The 23,500-nt window shown below is 35.3% G+C and overlaps 1 protein-coding gene across 19 annotated transcripts in view; it reads left to right on the forward strand.

The window, feature by feature from the left end:
* MYO3B (myosin IIIB) overlaps positions 1 to 23,500 on the forward strand; it is a 192,889-nt gene that overhangs the window by 52,845 nt on the left and 116,544 nt on the right. For 17 of the 19 annotated variants that reach the window (XM_042874627.1, XM_042874625.1, XM_042874626.1 and 14 more), the window contains one exon: positions 11,712 to 11,777. In XM_042874627.1, the coding sequence (XP_042730561.1) occupies positions 11,712 to 11,777 (66 nt within the window). Of the gene's footprint in view, positions 1 to 10,824; positions 10,890 to 11,711; positions 11,778 to 22,681; positions 22,769 to 23,500 lie in introns of those variants that run through there. The other 2 variants (XM_042874640.1, XM_042874641.1) reach the window with 2 other exon arrangements.

Here is a 23,500-nt window from a genome sequence, read left to right on the forward strand (position 1 = left end):
ACATTTACTGTTCAGATATTTTTATATGCTTGATTAATATACTTTGTTGTGGAAATAGATTCTTAGGCTAAAAATAGAGATAGTCTAGGACTCATATTGCTCAGTAAAGAACAAGGTAGCTTCACTTTCAACATATAAATCTGCATCATTACTAGAGGTTGCTGAGATGCTGCTGATGCCTTATTAGATAAGGTTTAGATAGATTACCTGCAGCACTAAACAATTTACTGAGAACAGAAAATGGGCTTTCAATTCAGACTAGAAACGTAACATCACAATTATGTGAGATGTTCTGTAACCTTGGAAACAATTGGGAGCCGTGACATCAGCAACAATTATGTGCAATTTTTGTCTTTAGTTTATCACCAAGGTAACCAGAGCAGATTTCCCTGCTTGAAATTTTAAGAATGTCTTTGCTCAGTATTAAGTGAGCATGCATGAAGCAGACTATTTAGAGTCTGCCGAGTCTCTTAAAATTGCATTATGTTTCCCTTTCAGAATGGTCCATCAGGATTTAAATTGTGTAAACTCAAATCATTGCCCTTCCCCCCCAAATCCTTTGAAACAGCTGCAGGCAAATGAAGCCTTCATTAGTGTGTTAAATTTTCTGAATGCTAGAAAGAAGGATAACATAGGATTCCTGTTGCTGAGGAAAAATACCAAGTACTGCACCTGTACATAGGACCTACAAATTGCCTTACGTTGTTCTGGGGGATGATATTCATCCACAGTTGAAGACAGATGATGTTCTGACATCAAACTTCCTCTAGAAAGGTTTGCATTAAAACCTAGAGACTTGTAGTCATTGCTGCTTGTTGAACAGCCTAGTATGACTTTCAGTTTCATGCTTACTTCAGAGAGGATTTTTTTTTTCTGTACTGGGCCTTGCAGAATATAATATTTGAATTAAAACGTTGTATAGGGGGAAAAGTTACTGTACCATTTATAATTATGATGAGAATAGGGAAGAAGGGTTGGAGCCATAATGCTGACAACGTTCAGGCAGCAACTCATCTTTGTGTCATTCAATTTTAGAGAAAAGCAGTTTACTAGTAAGAGTTGGTAATCTTAATCAGTCATTCATGGAGACAAAAGGACAAACTGCAAAGATGTTGCCTTTTTGTTTTTAGTTTAACACTGGAGCACAATCTCAGGTTAAATCCACATCAAATAGCAATTAAGGTAGTATATGTATAGACTTAAGTTGTGTAGTTTACCCGTGATATTTTTATCAAATATTTTATAGAATCATAGAATGGTTTGGGTTGGAAGGGACCTTTAGAGTCATCTAGTTCCTATCCCCTTGCTGTAGGCAGGAACATCTCCCTCCAGACCTGGGTGCTCAAAACCCCATCCAGCCTGGTCTTTCAGGGAGGGGAGGCATCCACAACCTCATTGGGCAGGTTGTTCAGTGTCTTTCCACCCTCACAGTAAAGAATTTCTTCCTGATATCTGCTCTAAATCTACGCAGTTTAAAACTGTTTCCCCTTGCTGTGTTGCTACGTGTCCTTATAAAAAGTTCGCCCCAGCTTTTCTTCAGGTACTGGAAGGCTGCTAGGAAGTTTCCTCAGTCTTCCCCAGGCTGAAGAGCCTCAGTGCTCTCAGTTTGTCCTCACAGGGGAGGTGCTCCAGCCCTCTGATCATCTTTTGGCCCTCCTCTGGACTGGCTCCAACTCCATGTTCTTCTTGTGTTGGGGGTTCCAGGACTGGACACAGTCCAGGTGAATTCTCACAAGAGCAGAATAGAGTAGCAGAATCACTTCCATGAACTTACTGGTCACAATTATCTTGATGTAACACAGCCTGTTGGGCTGCAAGCAAACGTTGCTGACCCATGTTGAGTCTTTCATCAATCAACACTCCCAAATCCTTCTCCTCAGGGCTGCTCTCAAGCCATTCTCCACCCAATGTGTATCTGTATTTCCTTTTTTTTTTTTTAATACACGTTTTTCCTTTGCTGTGCGTATGAAACTTGCACTTGTTTTCTCGTGAGTTATTGTGTATTCAGCTTATGATTTTGAAAGGCCATCAGTATGCAGGAAATATGCCATACTTGTGCCTTAGAGATTCAAGCTAGAACTTACTGTTTCAAGGAAGATAATACAATTCTGTTAGTGTTTTGAGTGCAATCCTGAAGAAACGAAACAGCATTTCAGACTGTTAGCCAATGGTTAATTTTGGAATTCATTAGCTGATATTGCTTGTAATGAATGAAAAAAATTAAATTAGATTTTTGCTTGAAAAAAGATAATCTTCTCACATACTTTGGTATTGCAGAGAGAATAAGACACCTCCCACATTTCACAGTACCAAAGCCTTTCATGGAATATAATTGAAAAACAGATGCCTTCCTCAGAAATAGAATATTGATATTCATATTTGAAAAGGAATTAACTCAGTAATGATAGAAGGAGAAGAAAATAGAAGCAAAACTTTTTAGATGCTAGTCACAGTCTAACATGGTTGTAATTATCTTTAGGATTGTATCAAATGTGTAACTGTTGTTTTATTTTTGTAATAAGCATTTTCCATAAACACATAATAACAAATAATCTCACTATCTGCAGACATGTTTGGTGAAAATGAGCTGTGCCTTGAAAGGTATTGATTTACTTGTTACAGTTTTCAGTTTGATTAATGTTAAAATTCCAAGGAGTATATTTAATCATTACTCATAATTAGTACAGTAATAAGGCATTAGGCATATCTACACATTTACTATTAACAATTAATGTCTTATATTTCTTTCCTATCACAGGTGCAATCATAAGTTAGAACTCAGAAAAATTTTAAAGAAATATTTATTGAAGTAGACATTGGTTATAAATCTTGATAACTGGTATTCAGAGAGTTAATAATGATTTCTGTGGATTTATTCCATGGTAATGAAAGGCCATTGAGAGAAGCTACAACACAACTATAATCTCAACAATCCTTCCAGGAGCTGCAAGCTTACAGTGCTGTTGTGAGGCCAAGAATAACTCCAAGGCAAGACACCAAGTACTGTGTTCTGCGCAGGGGGGACCACATTTTACATACGACCAAACTGATATGTACTCAGACTAAATGACTGTTGAACGCTATGTGTGCAAAGGTCACAGTAGTGTTGCTTAAAAAATAATATCAGGCAGGAAAGGGAGAAAAATGGAAAGAGAAAAATGTGGTAAATAACAGCATAGTGAATTAGTTTGTTTGTCTGGTCCTGTGGTACCATCAGTGTTTGTATGGAGATAACTGAGTGATATTGAATTCCCAGTGTGAATACCCAACTGCATAAGTCTTGGGCAACCTCATCTGATCTCATTGCTGCATCTGCTTTAAGCAGGAGATTGGACTAGAGACCTCCCAAGGTCCTTTCCAACTGATATTAGTTCGTGCTGTGGTAGAAATATTCACTTCATCCATGCTGGCATATAAGAAGAAATCTAAGAACAGGATAATTCATTTATTTATCAGGCTTGAATGAAACCATAGTTGGACTAATTCTTCTGGTGTTGTTAATAACTCTTCAAAAATAACATTGAGGGCATGATGGAGAAAAAAAATGATGAAAAAAATTATCTGAGAAGAAAGGAAAATAAGTTGGTAAAACTGAACAAAACCAAGTTATTTTTTCAGGAAAGTTGTGATTATTCTTGGTGACAATTCTTATATTTGTTATATTGAAAAATTTATATGGCTTTATTGAAAAAAAATTATAACAGATCTAAGAAAGTCAAAGGCAACTTGAACACAGTTCTTGTTTTCTCTAGGGCAGAGATATTTAAGGTTGTTACTTTAATGTACTTGGCAAATGAAGGATGAGATGCAATGACTGAAAGCTATATTTAGAAAAATTTAAATGGAAAATGTATCAGTTTGTTTATGGTAATATTTCGTAAGGGTGAATATTCTGACAAACAAGCTGACTTTCCTTTTCTTGTGGTCATAAAACTGAGGTGAAATATGCTTGTTTAAAAAATACTCTTCTTCGGTCAGGTTGATGGATTTGGTGCAGAATATATTACATGTACCACTTGATATGAAACAAGTCACAGATGTTGATACTGGTCTAGTTTGGCCTAGGAATTGGGAGTCTCTGTAAGCATAGCTGAAAGAACTTGGTTGGAAGTGACTCTTGTGCATTTGGAAGGGCAGTGCTTATATTTTTTTTCTGTGCAAACCTTGCTTTAGTTGTCTTGAGGGTGACAGGAACAACTTTCCTCTTGAGAGTTGATACCTGTGCTTTGGCATCCAGTAGTGCAGTCTGTGAGACTATTAGATAAAAGTAGTTATAATATCTTATATCTTTCTACCTGTCTGACTAAAGTAATTTGACTTCATGCAGTTTAGTTTTGTTAAATTAGCCAAAATGCAACGTCTAGATTTCTTTACTTACAATTTATGTTACATCAGATTCCATTTTATCAAGCTATTCACATAATAGACAAGTGCTGGGTGAGGATGTTCTGAATTGCAAGGAGGTATCTTCATTGTGCAAGCTGATGAACCATGATCTGTTGCTAGCATGCAAATGTGACAGACTTTTATAGGCAGCATCTGCTTCAAGTATCTAGGGAAACAAAAGGAACACAAACCACCCTACAATGAAACAAAAACAAATCTTACTTGATGCAAATGTAATTTTTTTCTATGTTTAGCCATTCTAGTTGTTTTAAAATTTAGTGCTCATGTCATGTTAACACATATATAATTAACTTAAGTTCCTAATTATAATTCCTGTATTTCTATTACTTTAAAAATATTTTTCATTCTCAGCTGAGTTATTTAAAAGTCATTTAAAAGCTTTTCTTTTTTAAAAAAACATCTTTATTTCTCACATTTGGATATTAAAGCTCTGCAATTACCCTGGGGAAGGCTGATCTTGCTTCTTTGTAACAGCATCACCAATTTTTCCTCAACTATTTCTTTCTTTCTCTGCTTGCACTTTCCTGTTATCATATCTCAGTGGTCACTGATAACTGCTTGTTTGAAATTATCAAAGACTTTTGCTCACATTAGCCTTCAATCCCTTTTCCTCCGTTTCTTAAATTAAACAATTTATGATGTCTGTATTAGTTTTTCTCTTGTTGAGCCAAAGTTTTGACAACTTTCCAAGAATGGATATGCTCCACTGGGCAGCATCCTCATGCATGAGGTATAATCAGGCTTCATGAACTGATTGGTATACAGTGGGAGTTTGAAACATGTACAGTTGAATTGCAGTTAGAAATTTACCTATGTGATTTTTACTTTCAGATTTTAAGATACTTTATTTTCTCAGACAACACTACAAATATGCCCTGTAATTGCAGTATTTTACTATTCCAACTACAAAATTGTAGTGTCGAGACAACACCATATGTGTTTCAGCCAGGCAAAGAAGCATTACTGTCCCATTTGATTTCATTGGCAAGTGACATTTCTCCTCCATTTCAGATTCGCAGAGCCACGGTTTTAATAGAAAAGCAAAATACTATATTGCAGTCAAGATGGGAATTGATTACAAATAAAAATTGCTATTGTTATTTCCTTTGTTTCAATTGCTGTTAATTTGCTGGTGCCTCTTTAGCTCTCTGAAATTTCTGTGAATAACTGAGATGATAAAACATAATTCAATTATGCTGTCTATTTTGAAGCTTGACCATTGGAATGCAAAACTGTGAGTTCACCTCCATCCAAAAGTATTTCTGAAATAAAATACTTGTTTCTGTCTCACTGAAGCCAGGAAATGAATCTGAAAGCTGAAGAGTAAATGACAGGAATAAATGATGCCTTGTCAAGTCCTAAAAAAGGCTAATGAAATTGCAGCTGCCAAATCTGACTGAAATCAGTGGCCTGTGAATTGCAATGTTCAAGGGAAAAAGTCAAAGATAATCCAGATGTTCCCAAGCAGAACACTTTGCAATACTTTTTCATCCATTTTATTTCTGTCTGCATAAGCTAAAAAAAAAAATCCATAATTGAGATTTTCTTAAATGCATTTTCTGAAGGTTATAATTTGACCTTCAAAATGATTTAATGTGGTTAGCACATTATTTATTTCTGTATTCATTACTTTAAAGGTGACTTTTATGTACCAAGTACAATCCAAGTACAGGATTGTTCAAGCGAAGGAGGTTTCTTAGGATGTTTCTTTTGACAGGCTCTTTTATATCCTTCCTGAAGTGCTTTTCTTTTGGCAATACGTAAAATGAATCCTGAAAATCAAAAGGAGATTTGTGTGTAATTCTGAATCTGACTACTTTTTACTTTCTCCCCCCCCCCCCCCCTCATTATGCTGGATGTCAAAATATTCTAAGCTGGAGATTTGTGAATAAATCTTCAGTTAAATCTCTTTAAATCTCTTAAAAGAGATTTAATCTCTGATTTTATTGAATCTCTTTAAAGAGATATATGATATTTTGTTCATTTTTGGATTTGCATTTGTTTTAGAGTTGTACCTGCTCATTGTTAATCCACTTGTTTACTTAGAGACGACAAAATAAATAGTCATATAAAATCATACGTGAGAGGGAGTAAGTGTGGATTTACATGTCACAGTGTGCAGAACCGTTATTCTTTTCTGAGAAAGAATGGAAAGAGATGCTCAATTTGTATTGCCCTGGATTGGGAGCCTTTGTTACAAGAAAAGCTTTTAAAGTGTGTGGTTACCCTACAGCCTGTCCAACAATTATTATCTTACAGTCTCAGTTATTTGTCAGTTTTACTTTCAACTCAATATAATTTTTTAAGCCTTTAAATTCCGACCAGATTTTTGCATTATGTACAATCTATGAAATATACAGAGCATTCATTCCAGTGTGATAATATCAAAAAAAACTTCCTCTGTATTTAAAAGACAGCGAAGTACTTCAGCAAGATTATCACTTTTTACAGCAATGAGACAGTAGTGTTATGTATGCAGCTTCCTCTTAACTGTTTTCTTGGTAGGTTTTAATGTTCCCAAGTTAGGTCTCAATCTTGGTTTAAAGCAGCATATTTTTGTTATAATTAAAGTATTTTAACTTTATTTCAGAAAATATGCCTTTATTCTAATAGATCATTCATGAAGTCCTGTGATAAAAGTTATGAACTAGATAGTTACACGAGGAAAACATTCCTTTCAAGAAAAGGGAGAGGAGAGGTGAAGTAGAAAAGAAGAAACTATTTAGAAATGAATCAGTTGTGAATAAGATAAATTTGTCAGGAACGTGCCTTATGCCCTATCTCCCTTCTTCCATCTTCTTTTGGAAGAATAGTTTCAAAGGCCTGCCTTCGAATACACTGAGTATTTTGTGCTGATTCTCCATTCCTGGAGGCATCTAAACTGCGGTTTCTGTTAACCTTACAGAGCTGAAACCATAGCCTGCATCCAACTGAATGAACATTGGTGAAATATAATAGTGAAATTCAGTCAAACCTGAGTACACTATATACTAATAGTACTGATAGGAGGCAGATGAATGGGAGAGTGTTTAGGATAAGAGTTTTTCAATTAGATCAGTGGAAAATTCATATTTGTTTGAATGGTTTGTAGACTGGGAGATCCTCTGAGCCCTGTTAAGGATCCTTTTGTTATTTTCAGTGGGTTACTCAAGATGGGGATGCTTTACAGAGGTGCAACTTTAATATGAGAATTTTTCAGGTAATAATTGATGTCAAATATTCACTTACCTAAATACAATCCACTATTTATGTGTAAACTTTTATAAAGAAATCTCATTATTACACATGGTTCACTTTCTGCTTTTTACATGGCTATTTCACATAGCATTTGGAAATATGAATGGATGATTTAATTTCATTTAAATTCTGTTTACATATAATATAGGTGACTGTCAACAGAATTATTCTTTCTAGTTGCCCTGTTTCAGTTTGCTAAAAAAAAAAAAACCAAAAAAAACCCATCACAATGTGTGTGGGGCTGTGGCTGCCAGAGCCTGTTCATGGTGACAGATGTTGGAGGTTCATCTGCTGATTTCTCTATTAGAAACAGTATAGTAGGCTGATGATACAATCTCGTCACTGGGGCTCTATCTTCGGTTTTGTTTGTATGGCTAAGTTTACTAAAGTAGCTTAAAAAGCAGTGTGTGTTTTTAATTTTTAAAATTTTTGACAGATTTTTTTTTAAGATGAAAATATTTGTTTTCTATTTGCCAGTAACAATCTAATATCTGTGATCTGTTAATAGGTTCACAGCTTACCATAAAGGACGAATAATGCTTACTGAACTGTATCATTGTCCTTATTGTGGTAAAATGGGTGATTTTGTTTTACCAGCTGTGACTTTGGTGCAAGCTGAATGACAGGGAACATGTAAAGTCCAAGTGATTAACATATTTCCAGCACTTAACTATACTTGTGTCATTCAGAATTCAGCAGCAGGTCTTGCTTGATAAGCTTGTTCTTGTCTTCGTGTTCTAAGGAACGTTGTACTTTTGCATGAGGTCTGTTGTACAGACAGAATCTTGAGTCCTTACTGAACCAAAACTCCCTGTGAAAAATGGCATAACTATCACCACGGAAGGTGCTGAATATGAGGGTAGACCAGCTCCTCACAAGAACAGTACATCTGCCTGAGGAAACAGAACTGGTAGTTCTATGACTAATTTTTAATTGTAAAGCAAAAGGGTAAAGCCCAATTATACCTGCTTTTTGAAATAGTGCATCTGCTGCTCCCACTAATATATCTAGTTATACCAATTTCCATCACTTATAGTAGAAAATGAGTCTGTGTTGTCCTTTAACTTATTGTATATGTGGCCAAGGTGATTGAAAGGTTGCATGCAAAGTGTTCTGATTTCATATGCAAAGGGTAGAATAAATTATGTCAGCAAATTAGAAGAAGCAGATTTTAGTCTATCTGTAAATGTATTTTGAGTATCACAGAAACATCCTCAGTATTGGTAAAATTCGGTGATGTCAGAAATATAAGCTAGTGTCAAAATGGCCTTAGTTTTACCTTTTGATGAGCCACAGTGATGAGACAAGTGTTGTGTTTCTCTGCAGTTTGGTATCTGATAACATTGAGTCATTATACTTTTTCTCTTTTAAGTGATAGGAATAGCAGATGTTTTGATGGATTATTAATTTCGAACTGCAGAGGGATTAGTGTGCTCACAAAAAAGGCTTGAATGCTTTATATACTTGAAATACTTGAATAGAGGGTTACTCTTGCATACTTAGCCTAAAAGTTGGATTTGAATTGTGTGACAGGAGTGCACTTAGGAGGTGCCGTGGAAGTGCTGATATTGTCTGCCATCACTATGAAAGATGCACTGTGGTGTCTTAGATAAATAGACAGTAGGGAAACTTAAATGACTGTCATGCTCCTTCCTGGAAATTATTTCTGGTTACAATGTCAGAATAGGGTAACCCTGTTTTGTACTTTTATTTTGGTAGTGTTTTCCTTCAAAGGGTACCAATATGCTTTACAGATTAGCATTAGGAATTAATTTACTGGACATGTTTGTCAGCCCAATATTTAGTGATTAAGAACAGAGGGGTCTACCAATTCTATGATTTTACACTAAGAGCAGCATAGGATCTTCTGTCAACAATACAAAAGCAAAAGCATCAAGCTCAAGAAAACATCTGTAGAGTTACAGAATTCATGATCACATGTATGTGGCCATAACTCACAATTTGGCACAAGACATACTTGTCAGCTTCTGAGATAGTGTTCAGTGAATGCTTAGTAACTTAGTGATTCATTGGACATAACGTATTCTGTGTGGTTAGAAACATTACTTCCTTCCTTAGTCATTAACCTGCAAATGAGTAAATACATTTCCTGAATAATATCTGCTCAGTTGGTCTGTTCTTCCAAACAATTCCGCTTGTTTCCATCATAACATCTGCAAATCATTTAAGTACCTGTGTTGTTTTTTCTTTTGTTGAAGAAGTTCTTTGTGAGACTGATAGTGTCTCCAAACACTTGTAAGCACCGTTGTTACCACCAATGTCAAGACTTCAAAAACAGTGTGAATAGGGAAGGCAAAACTACATGCTTTGTGAGCAGTAACTGAGCTTTTGCAAAAGCAAAATATTTTGCAGTGAAATTAAGATATAAATACTGAAGAAATATTCAGTAGACAGTATTGGTATCATTCTAAAAAGAAACACATTGTACTTCTAGGCAATACAATAAAAATTTGTACTTATCAGAATACCAATTATCAGATTTGTTTTCCTGTCAGAGTAGTTTTCCTGCAAAATAAACACTGACAACAGACCTGGTGTTATCCTGGCCAAGAGACCCTTCAAGCTGTTTACAGAGGTCATGCATATGGATTGTGTAAGCTGATAAAAAATTTTCATTTTATGGAAAGTTTTACCTTTCTTGTATAGAGTTGATTTTTTTTCATTGCACAAAGGCTGCTCTGAAAATGATTCCCACATGTAAATTTGATAAGGGGTATGCATCTCCAACATTCTGAATTTCTTCACTTCAGAAAGAAAATTGTGTTCCTTGAGTCTTCTATAAGAAAGCAGAAAAGTAATAACGCACTCATCTCAGAAAACGACAGCCTGCAGTGAAATTAGATGACTGCATTTCTTTTGAATAGATATAGATGAACAAAAATGATGCTACTATGACAAACCCACATGGTATCTATCTTCTTTTCTTAAATTGATTTCTTTGAGAGTAATTGTTAAATGTAACTACTTTGAATCAGTTTTTGAAAAATTCAAGACCTCTAAGCAGGTCAACACTAATTTATGTTGCATTTATGCTGTTTGCCTTTTTGCATTGTGAGATGTTTCCAAGCAGTGTCTTGCTGTCAGATGCGTCCTTTGTATAAATGAGACAGTTCATTATACAGTCCAGGCTATTAGTGGGTGTTTCTCTTTTTTGAATAGATTATATGTGATCTTTTTGTCACATCGATAATATGTGATCCATGGAAATGAGCCCTCAAATGCAGCAAAAAAGTAAGTTAATAAGGATTTATAAAACAAAAGTTTGATTTGAAGACTTTTAAATAGTCTGCAATACTTACTAAAAGTTAGGTTGCTGAAGAAACCTCTGGGAGGTAATAACACAGTTTGTAATTCATGACCGCTTCTTGCTATCGGCTGATGCACTGAAATTTAGTCCACTTAAGGTGACCTATCGGCCTTACTCTGTATGTTTATGTAATTTAACTGTAATGGTCAGAAAGGAATCATATGCCGAGTAACATGGAACCCATCAGAGTTCCAGATAATGCTTGTGGAAGAGACAGTACTGCACTAAGTGTCATTTTAAAAATAACATCCATTTTTAATAGCATTTACAGCATGGAGGATTTATCTCCTAAATCATCCAAACTGATGGAAATCTGGATGGAAATCTCAAAAAATGTTGACAGCTTGGTATCTCTTATTACAATAACCATTAAAAAACTCACGGTCAGCATCAGTAATCTGGGGTAAAGTGCTTAAGGAGTGTGATGGCTAGGTTAATCTTCCAATCTAAGTTGATCCTTACTGAGTCAGGCTGAATTAAAAGGGAAATACTGCTAAGCATACTATGAGCAACACTCACTGCCAGCTTCAAAGGTATTGACATAAAAGGAGAAGGACATGAAAAGAGCAAAACTGTCAATGAAAAAGCAGCAGCAAGAAAAAATGAACAGGCATCTGCAGGACATTACATTTTCCACCTTCTTTTTAGCCCTAGTGGGCACAGTATTATTTTTGTTGAATACATCTGAGAAAATTCTTGTAAACAATAAGATTCTAAATCCCAAAACTTTGTTTTTCAGAAACCCTCCTCCTACTTTGCTGCATCCTGAAAAATGGTGCAGAGGATTCAACCATTTCATTTCACAGTGAGTATTATTTGATTTAAAATTAGCTTATTCAGAAACTCACTGTTTTTCAGATGTTGAAAGCTATTCAGTAGTTCCATCTTCTCATGTAATTTGTTTCACAGCTTCTCTGAACTCCTTAGTTAGCTTGCTTCTTGATTTCTTAATAGAGTTGGAGCATGTTTATAAATATAACTGATAACTGATTTCCTTGATGATTTTGCAGAGGAGTTTTGTGTCAAAGAGAAAAAGGGTTAGTGAAAATGGCTGCTGGTCAGTTTAAAATAAGAATTCAAAAGACAAGAAAGAAAACAGTTGCCTTTTTTTCCACTTTATTAATATTCAGTAATTTGTATACCCAACATGCATATGAACAAAAGTTGTACAAATAGTCTAAAAAAGTAGTGTACAAATGTTGCACAGGTGCTAAAGATTTTCTGGATGTGATATTATTAAACACTGTGAAGTTTCTACTTCCAGATAACTAAATACTTTGAACACTGCTCACCAATACTGACTTTTCAAGATAGATTTGAATATCTGTATATTTCCATTTTTAATCTGTTGTGTATCAGTGTATCTATAGTCTCTCGTGGAGTAGTACAATATCTGTACCTAACAACTGTGTCAGTCAGTTTTGTAATAGTATCTTCCCATTTTAGAATAAGTTAAGAATAGAAAGATTAATGTAACTTTTATGAAGAATTTTAAAAAATATTACAGTTTATAATGCTGATGCTTAAATTGGCCAGGAAGGTTAGGCAAGATATAATGTTTAGCCTGCAGTAAGAAGCAGTTTTTATCATCGCTGCAGTGTGACCCAGGATCTCTTCCAGTGTAAGTAGTAGAAGTACATCGCTTTGAAGCAGATTGAATTAAGTTCCGTTTCTCCATTATGCAGGTCCTTTTTTACTCATCAGTGTACACTGCAATCTGTGGTGGAATCAGTGGTTAACTAAGAAAGTCACTGTGTTGTGGATGAATTACATTCTGTTACAGAAAACCATTCTTTTTACAGTATTTATGGACCCTGTATTTTGGGGAACTCTGGCACCAGTGGGTCTTCCTTTTTAGAAGTCTCATCTGAATCTGAGAACAGGATAAAAAATTAGATTTAACATTTGTTCGGTCCTTCAGTTCAACATATGTTGTTTGTAACCTTGTCCTTTCAATTTTCGATATCTTGCAATTGTATATTTGTTTTTAATTACTTTTGCTTAATTACTTCCTCTCACTAGCAACATCTGCAAGTCTACAGATCTTGCTTTTAATTTTTTACACTAACATACAATGAAGTAGGGAAGCATACTCATATGCAATCTCTTAACATGAAGAGATGCAGCAATTGTAATACAAACACAAATCTTTTAGCTGTTATGGATAATTGGCTCACTTATGTGTATTAGTTATATATTTGATGATGCTTGCCTTGTGACAGCTTAGTTTATGATAAATTAAATGCAATGGCTGTATGAATTCCATACTGCCTTTTACCCATATGTTGGTACCTTGTCTGATGTTTCTGTAACCGCTGTGATGAGTGGTTAGCTTTGGAATAATTTCATTATCTACCTCCTTCCGGATGGCTAATGCCATTTGCATAACAAGCTTATCTGGTTCAAGTTGTGGGCCAGACCTTGTACTGGCAAAAAAACAAGAATTCATCTGTTCCTAAGCATATTTCTGACTTCAGTTCTATTGACACAATAATTTTATCTATGCCAAGATTGCCAAACCTGGTCGTTGTAACGTTCCCCACCCTCATCCCTTCCCCTCTCTGTCACTTCTTGAAATGCCAGAATGTTTTTCACTGTCTGTGAAACTGTTTTTTTTTTTTTTTAATTGCGAAGATACAACTTTAGCCAAGTCATATTTGACAGATAAATTTGTACGTGGTATCTACTGAGATACACACAGCATATTACATAGGTTTAAACATGTCAGTAAAGTTCTATTTATCTGTACTAATGTAATAGTCCATGAAGAGCTTGGCTGGTCCACTTATAATGTGAGAAAGAATTATCTGTTTATTTTTAAAGACTTTTCAATAGAGATTACTATTTCTATAAGGCTGAATAAATAACCGTATCAATTATTGGATTGGCTCCTACAAGTGGTAGACTTCTACCTATGTTCATTTCTGTGCTCAAAGAAAATACTGCTTTTGAAGAGTACGTTCTGTCTATAAATGTTTGAAAAGTTAATTTTTTGATAGCAACAGCGTACACATTACTGTTCTCTCAAGATTAAAATGTTTACCACCATTTCAGACATAAAGTGGTTCAGAATTCATTCATTAAATAATATAGACTTCATGATAAAATGAATTTTTCAAAAGTCACTAAAATTAGCCTGATTGCCACAAATAATGTTCTTGGCAGTTTAAATCTTGACTGATCTCTAGGGGTAGATAGAAGAGTTAATGTAGTATTGAAGCAGGAGGATACAATAACCTTTATTTACATTACATCACAAAATGGTATCTTAATTAAAATGAGCATTGGTGTCTCCAGAGACAGACATTCTTCTTTTAAATTTATTTAACCAATGATGAGCTATTATGGTTCTTTGAATTAGTATTTCATGAAGTGGAAGGACTTCAGGAATTAAGGAATTCAGGAAGTAGTAAAGTCACAATGTGAAATAACAGGATTTATGGTCATCATTTACCATCAGTAAGTAAAGTTTATTTCAGCAGTGGTATTGTAAATACAATACAAATTTAATTTTCAGTCTCAATATTCTTAATTTTTGCACTCATTTTTAAAAAGCCTTACAAGCTGCATTTCATCTTGTTGAGTTTACATCAGAGTGATTCAATTAAGAAATCATATGGAGTATATAGTTTGTAAGTGCTCTGAGTGCATATCAATTTTTTCACAATCTAAGCAGTTGTTTAGTGACATTCTGTTTCTACATAAGACAATTTTACTGTTTCTGTCACTGAGAGCATGATATGTAGTTGACATTATTCATTCATTTCTCAGTATTAGAAAGACTAAGAGGTTTGCAAATGAAAGAAAGATGCAAATTGCTATGTTGTAAGGTTGCCACCAAATCTGTAAATTTTCCATTTTATTCATGACTATAGTCTTTGAGAATCCATATAAAGATTCATTTGAAATGCTAAATTGTAGCACCTGACAAAAGAACTCCAATAATTTTGGGTATTGCGTGAGACATTTTTGTACAGATGAATGGTCATACATAATGGATACAATTATTTTTAGCTTTTTAATGAGCAGTTTTACAAAGAAGTGAGAAATTCCAATGGAAGTTTGAAGCCCAGACTCTGTAAAGAATAGTGCTAGGACCTATGAATGTCATAGCATCTAGATCTTTCTCTCAGTAGATTGCTGAGTTCCTTATCATTAGCAATGAATGATGGTTGTTCTTGTTTTCTTTCGTTTGTTCATTGGCTTGCTATTCCCACTGTAAAACAAACAAACAAACATGTGAAATAGTTGTCTGATGAGATACTTTCCTTACTCCTTTCTTTAAGCTTCTTTGTAACTAAGTGCCAAAATCCTGCTTGTGTTTTATAGCTGAGAAACATCTCAGAATTTGCATTTAGTATCTAATCTGTCAACCTTTTGTCTAGCTTTTCCTTGCACCCAAGGTCCTCTTCCCATGATCTCAAAGTTTCTGCCTGCTTTAGTAGAAGCTCATTTTTCAGCCACTCATCTGTTGTCATTTGCCTATGATTCTGAAAAAAAAAACAGAACAAAACAAAAAAAAAAAAAACCAACCCACCACCAACAACTGTTGCCATTTCTTTTTGCCTCTGATTGGTACTTTCTACCATACTTCCTTCTGAAAATGTTTAGAACTTTTAGCCCAAATTTTATCCTAAACTGCTCCAGTTTTCTTCATGACTGATTCCAGTGAGGAATGAAAGTAGAATATGTCTGTGTTAATTTTGAAGTAGTTTGTTTTTCGGGGTAAACTTATCCCTTCTAGTTAAACTAGTCTTGTTGTCAAGGAAAGAGTTTCAAATATGTTCAAGACAATCTACGTTTGTTTGGAATGTGTTTTTGATGGTATGAAAGGCAAAAGTGTGGAAACATGATAAGCAGTAAGAATTTGACTTGCAAAAAAACAGCCACAAAACAAATAATAGCCCCCAGTTTGTCTGATAATAGTTCCTTCACACTGGACTAATTAAGCAGCAGGAGAATAGTAAAGCTTCATTCCTCTCAGCTGTACTTGCATAATGAAGAAAAATGTTTAATTCCTAGTTCTACTGGAAAAAAAGGATGTCTTGCTCAAAGGCATCCAGTAATCAGAAGCAGAGCTGAGCATGGAGTACTCCAATGTACTGATAGATGAAGGCAAGCTTCAGGGAGAAAAGATATGTCAGCTGTCATCTTGTGGGCCATGGCATCCAGATCAGGTCTGGCACATGGGAGTGGTAAGAATGTTGCTGTTGACCCCCAACAAGTAGAACTAATCTGGTCTCGTCTGCCCAGGTGATTGCTAGCTAGCTTGTGTGGAGGCACATCAGTGTGGCCACAATTCGAATTTCCACTTTTGGAAAAGAGGGCATCAAATGGTCAGTTTAATGGTGTGTAAGAGAGAAGACTTTTCTCAACTCCTCTATGACTGATGTGGTAGTGTATGATTGCTTTTTCAGTGGCTGTCCTTATTTACTGGAAAATGGGCAAGACTGCACTGAATGCTTTGCCTCTGTTCTTTTCTTCTTTCTGCTATTATAGGGGATGTAACAGAAATACGCTGTCAGCACCTAGAGTATGCTTTCTGTATCTTCTAGCTTCTATATGCTACATCTGCCTCAAATCAGCTGCATGCTGTCATTACAAAAGGAGATTCGACCTAAGGGAGAATGTTTGATACAAAATGCAAAATGTACTGTTTGTAATAAAAAAGCTTCAATTGTAAGAGCTTTTTGTGTTCCCAAGTGTGCAAAGGCAGGCCAAAGAAATAGAGTAGATTCATTCCTGGTAAAAGGCTAGAAAAACCCTGATTTCACTGTACAGTAAATAAATGCATTTGAACATTTTTTATATGCTTCCTAGAATTGTTCTTATGGAATTTCAGGTGTTTCTAATAAAGCTACAACTTGAGCAAAATTTGACCCATTACAAGAACTGAGGGAGGTGCCACTGCATGATTTACCATTATTTCTTCCGAACCACCTATATGAGCCAGAACAAAATGCCATGTTTACTCAGCCCAAAGGAGGCTGGGAAACCTGTTGTAATAGTTGAATCTGTAGAACAGAGAGAAATCTATTTGCTACACCTGATTTTACAATTTCAGAGTTGAGCAAACCTTTCATAGGTTTGAAGTGTGTGTTCTAAATTACAGTCTATGGTGCTGCATGTTAAAAATGAAATGGAAAGAAGATTTGTTTAGAAAACAGGTGCTGGTGACATTTCAGTATTAAGTGTTGGTCTCATTGCTAGGTAAGATTAGTTATTTATGACATTTGCTACCAAAAAGCAGATCAATAAAGATATAAACATGTTCTGAGCATCAGAATTTATGTTATGCATGTGGTAATTGACTACTTTGTCATAAATTCAGTCTTTCATCCTAGCAGCAAAGGAAGAACAAAATCCTTGTTATTTATCATAATATGCTCATTCAAGACAGGAGATCTGCTTAGCTTACAACATATCCTCAGAGCCAGCATTCCGTTTTTCCAGAGAGGCAGCTATATATAGTTCTGAGGATAAGGTTATTTGTATCTTGTCTGTCCTGCTGAATTAGGACCAAAACCAGAAATGCTGTTGGCAGAGCTGTCACAGGTTTTTAGATCATTTTTTGCAAACGAGTGACCTGCAGCAGTGGGGGGTGGGCAGACCCATTCCTAGGAGGCTTTAGGGCAGCAGGCGCATCCCTTCATCACTCAGAATGTAATACAGGCAATGGCTGCTCTCCTCCACCTCTCTCCTGCATGTGACTGATTCGTGTCTGCTACAGCTGCATATGGTACACAGATAGGAGGTGCAGTAAGTGTGCTGGATAGAAGCAGAGCATTTCAGTCAGTTAAAAAACAACCAGGGTGCTACTGGCTTGATCTCAAAAGTTCTTATGCAACAAAGATGATAATTATTTTCTTTAGAGATGCTGAGCTTTTGAGTTCTCTTCTTTTGTTTCCTTTCCTAGAAAGGATTAAGCGTGTCTAAGGAGACTGATTTTGAATATAATGCACCATCATAGCAATGAGTACATGCTACAGTATCCCCAAATGCTCATTTTTATGACAGTAAATAGCTTTGGACATTGAAAGTCTGTACAAATAAAACATTTGATAAACAGTACTGCAGAATGAGGTCTGTTGTGTACAGAGATAAGAGCATGTTTTATCACACCAACATGCCATTGTTTAATTTTACGTGAGCAGCATTGTTCAGACATATCATAACATAAATGTCTATGCATTTTCTCTAGGAGGGAGGCTGCATTATAACAGGTAGCAAAACCGAACACATCAGTAAATCCTCAGAAATAATAAGATGACCTATTTGAACAGTAATTTAATAGCAGTCAGCAATCAATACAGTGGTAGTAGTAATCCTCAAATAATTGTCATTTTTTCTGCTTAAATATTCAGTACTTATTCCAGATATGCAAGCTCTGTTGATAGTTTTGTCTTGTTTTACTCTATCCATGAGAGTTCATGGAGAAACTTTTACCTGCAATCGCTTCTGGTCATTTCCTCTGCTGACTCAGCTCTGAGTTAGCTGTCCAACTTCTGTCCTGTGAAAAGGTCATGTTAGTAATATCCACTTCAACTAAAATTAATTTTCTAAACATTCTTTTCAAAACAGTTCTACTGAACCTGTTTTATTATGAACTTAATTAAGAAGTCCCACAGTGTGAAGGGAATCAGTATGTATTGGCACCACGTTTGTCTTCCATGCACAGTGTGAGACGCATTTGCTGTCCTTTTATGGTGCAAAGGCAAAGAAATACATGTCTTTAACATAGAAGGTAAAAGTGGTTCACTGAATAAAACTCCTTTCCTGCATGTTGCTATCAGTAACAGAGAAGTTACTGTCAAGAGCAAATATCCCTCTCCAGCCCATCTTCTGAAATTTGGCACTGCGGTGATTAGACAATATCTTTTAAAGGATAGAACAAATTTGTTCTTCGCTTTGTATTTTTGTATTCACTGAGGATAGATATCACATAATGAGCAACTTCAAAAACAATATTATTTTTTTCTTAAAACAAGAAAATAACAGCAAAAAAAAAAAAAAAATCTGCAGGGAAGAAAGTGAAAATTTCTGCCTCTTTATCTCTCACGTAAGTTGCTTGGTTTGAAACATCTTTAGGACAGTGAAAAGATTGGAAGGTTTCTTACTCAGTGTCTGCTTGTCTGGTTTTCTAGGCAGGAGTGCAACCCAATTTGGGCTATCTTCTGGATTTCATTAATCTTCCACCATGGAACAGCCTTCTAATGGGAAAATACGGGAAAGGAAAAAATAAAATCTTAGAACCTAACAACCTTCTTTTTCCCATACAGAGAAAGGTTCACAAAAATATGACCTAATTCATTCAGCTTTTTCCTTTGGGAAAACTCTTCTTTACATTTCCAGCTAATCCATCTTTTCCTTTCGGGAAACCCGGTAACTATTTTATCTGTATTTGGTAGGAGAGGATCTCAGCACCTCAGGAAGACCTGAAGTACTATTCAAGACCTTTGAAAGCTTCCTCATTGATAGGCATCAAAGAGAGCAGCAGGTACTTGTGCAAGAAGTGAAGCATTAGGAAGGCAGGGAAGAGTGACAGAGAGCTGTGTGAGGAGCACATGAATGGTGGGAGGAGTGTGGCGGAGGGACAGCCCAGAAGAGTGGCAAAGAGAAGTGTGTCAAACCAATTGCTGAACAGATTGGGGGCTTTCTCTCTTTTGCCCAGAGGCTGTGTGTTCCCTGCCTAATACAAATATGATACATAGTAATCATTTCTTCCAAGTAATATATTCATCTTCTGTGCACATTGATGATAAACAGTGACTAGATGTCTCGCTGGCTCTTTGGCTCATGAGACAAAACAAGTGTCAGCAACCCACTGCTAGCAATTGAGAAATCTTCAGAAAATGTAGCATTTTTTAAATGTAAAAATTGAAGGAAGCAGTATGCTAGAGAACAATTATAAAGTATCTGAGCTATAAGAATTGTAGCTTCTTGCATTCTTTATGAAGAAAATATTTGAGGCCAAATAAATCATAATGTATCTGATTGAAAAGAATTTTTTAAAAAACCCTTCTGCTGCTGCTGTACTACTGCTTTTGCTGCAGTAATGAATGACATTAGTAATTGTTTTCTGTTTCTAAGCACACAGGAGATTTAGACCGCTGCTGCATTTCTTAAGAAATCTATTTCTTTCCATTTATTCATTAGTAAATATTAGCTCATGAATGCTGATAAAATTGCTCCCCTTTCAGTCATCTGATTTTCTACTTGCAAAATGGCAATTTACATTGTTGAGATATAGCAGTTCCAACAATGTTATCATCCAAGTGCAAGCAGCTAGTGAATTTTTAGAGGTTGTTTCAGACAGGCCTGCATGTATGGGAGTCTGCTTTTATCACTTGCTAATAAATGCTTCATCTTTGCCTGTAATTGTGGCAGAATGGAAACGGTGCTTAGAAGCCTGGATGTGAGATTGCAGCAAATGGCTGCAACCTATGTTTAATGTAGTGACACTAATGAATTCTGAAAATTAATTTTCAGCTAAGAAAGCATGATGGAAGATACTAGAATTTCAAATTAGGTAATGAATTAGCTTTTATCAGGACCAACAACATGTACAGCGTTTGTTTCCTTTTCAATCTCTCTGTACTAGCACTGCACGTTATTTTAGATCCAAAAAATTGCAAACCACATCTGATCATATTTTCATCATACCTTATGTGAAACTCATGTTGCAGTACATTTTCTATTCAATTTGCTCCATGTGAGGCAGTCTTACCTGTATGTTTTATATTGCATAATCTCCATGGCCCAAATAAATTGACTTAAACTGCCGGTGCACCACATTTTTTTTTTTGTTTTATATATAATTGCAATATGTTTGGTGTTGGACAGCTAGCTTAGGCACTTTCAAAATTGGTCTTAAATGAATTCATCAAGTTCAGGTGAATACCTGAAGATATTACAGTTTTTCCTCATTTCCTCAGAAGCAAATCCTTCAGTGATGTTATTTCTTAATATTTACGTGTACAATGCACACTGAGACTTTGTTTTGCCATTCTGAATTATAATATTTTCTGGTAAGTGACATTATAAAAGCTGCTCAGTTACTGTACTCTTCCTCTAAAATGTTAATAATGTTAGATTTCGAAGTTGCATATTACTTCTTGATTTATTTTTTCTGTACTTTATGAGGAATATGTTTGTTGATTGGATGTACTGATTAGTTATGACAGCTGTGAATACAAGCACCCATGTGCCCATGTGATTAATTTTTTCACATAGTTCTGTTTCAGGCATGTAGGAAGTGCTGTAATAAGTCACCTTCATGAAGGATTTAGCATCATAATGATCAATATGCTATCCTCCATTAATGTTTTCTGTAGTAGATTGTTTCCAGTGTAGATGATCTCTTATGGAATACCTGCAGTCAGCCTGATTTTCACTTTTTCGCCAGCTCATAAGCGTGGCCCAAAAAGAGATGTTAGTTAGTAGCTCTTCGTTTTGTTGTAGCACTCCAACGATCATCAGAGAGGGCCTACTTTTTCTGATAAAGGCACAAGCTTTGCACACTCTGAGCTTAGAATGGAGACTTTGATCCCAGAATCACAGGGATCTGTCTTTTGTGTTGCTAGCTTAGTCATCTTATAAATTCTTGAAGTTTCACTTGTGTTTCAAGTGAATTCTTAAGTGGCCACAAATTGCAAAAATATTCTGCTACCAAAAAATAAAAGCTGCATATAGATGAAAAAATATATAAAAAAATATTTGCAGAAGACAGAGGCATGGCAAGAATATGCAACAGAAGCCAAGGTAATCAATCCCTCAAGTAGTCTTCAAGATGTTCTCACTGACAGAACTTATCTGTACTCATTAAAAATGTGTGCCAGACTCAGAGAGCTAGGATTTTAGGCACACAATGCAGAAGCTAAGAATTTATTTCCCTAAAGAGTTTCCCTTTCTCTCAAAATACTTCTATGAATGCAGTATCTTGGATGTTTGGATGTTTCATCTCCTTCTATATGGAAAAAATTCTCTCTTGCAACCTCTGGATCTTGTCCATAGGGTATCTTTGGAGGTGCATTGGACCAGAGCTCAGAGCAGAACTTACTGTAATAATTGCATAGTGCAAGGTAGAAGACTTTTATATTAGCATTTCTTGTGAATGCAAAGTGTTCTATGCAATGCAAACTGTACCATGTAATTTTGTAAGATTTCATTTAATCTCACATATTGTTACTATCTAAAAAGTAACTTCAGCCATGTCTTCCCCTGAATTCAATTATATTACTATAATATTTCAGATGTAATCAAATGAAACAGGAGTGTTTATATATTAGCAATATAGCATACATGATGTGAATTTCTAGATGCTGTTAGTAAAAATCAAGAGCCTGTGAGCTTTTCAGATTGATGTATGCATGTCAAACACTTGCCATTAAGTAATGATTTTTTTTATAGTTTCGCATTTTCTTTTCTTCTGCCTATATGATTAATTGTATCTTCCTTTTCAGATGCTTTTTTCATTTTTCACAGAAAGCACATAAATATAACCAGGTTTGGCATGGACTGTATTGTCTGTGTGGGTGTACTGACAAAAAAACATGGATAACAGCAGGAAAGGAGTGTGTGGTGAGGATGTCTGAACCTGTTAAAGGCCAATGATGGATCTTTCTTCATGGGAGGACAGGAGTTGTATTTATAGCCTTGTACTCTGAAGGAAGGAGATAACACAGGTTTTGTTGGTTGTCTTTCTATCAGGATGCCTTAGTTCTGTCTGACAGCAAAACCCACCAAAGCAGTTAAACTGGCAGCAGATTTTAGAGACTGTCTTTTCTGGACTACATGTAGCAAGAAGAGACTGAGAAAATGTTTTTCAGGAAACCAAAATATTAAAGTTTTGTCAGATGATATTTCAGGATCATTTTCAGACCTGACTTAGACTTCAGTAAAGCATTTGAGGTGAGGCTAAATTGCTATTCATTTTCTGATGTATTTGATAATATTTAGAATCAATTAATGTGCATATATTAGATTTTTTTTTAATAATTGCATTGATGCTTCTAGACTATCAGTTGTTCTAAAAGGTATTAAAGTTTCATTGAATTTGGGGGTGAAAAGATAATGTTTATTTGTTATACTTGCCCCTGATAAGGAAGTACTTCAGATGTGACACTAATAATAGCAAATATGAAATGTAATTTTGAAGTGTATAATATGAATGCATCTCATCATTTAAACTCATCTTGGACTAGATTCACTGAAATGATAGCTGTTGTGTCAGACATGCATATGGAATTGCAGGTTTTCTTTTTCACATTCTCAATTACTAAAAATGTTCTTTTATGTAACCGAGATAAACAGAATGTAACTTTAATACAAAGAATTAAAGGGTACTTTAAAGCAGTCTGATCATTTTTCTGTTTGGACTGTATTATTTAAACTTTACTGTACAGAAGAGAATTCTAGTTTAATTATGGCATCCTCAGTTTTAAATCTTTATTATAGAAATTAACGTTACACTTTATGCTAATCTAATAAGATACAGCTCTCTACTACTTGATCACCTGTTTCTATCAC

Source organism: Lagopus leucura, unplaced genomic scaffold, assembly GCF_019238085.1.
Source record: "Lagopus leucura isolate 7727_CA_CO unplaced genomic scaffold, USGS_WTPT01 Super-Scaffold_100012, whole genome shotgun sequence".
NCBI lineage: Eukaryota > Metazoa > Chordata > Aves > Galliformes > Phasianidae > Lagopus > Lagopus leucura.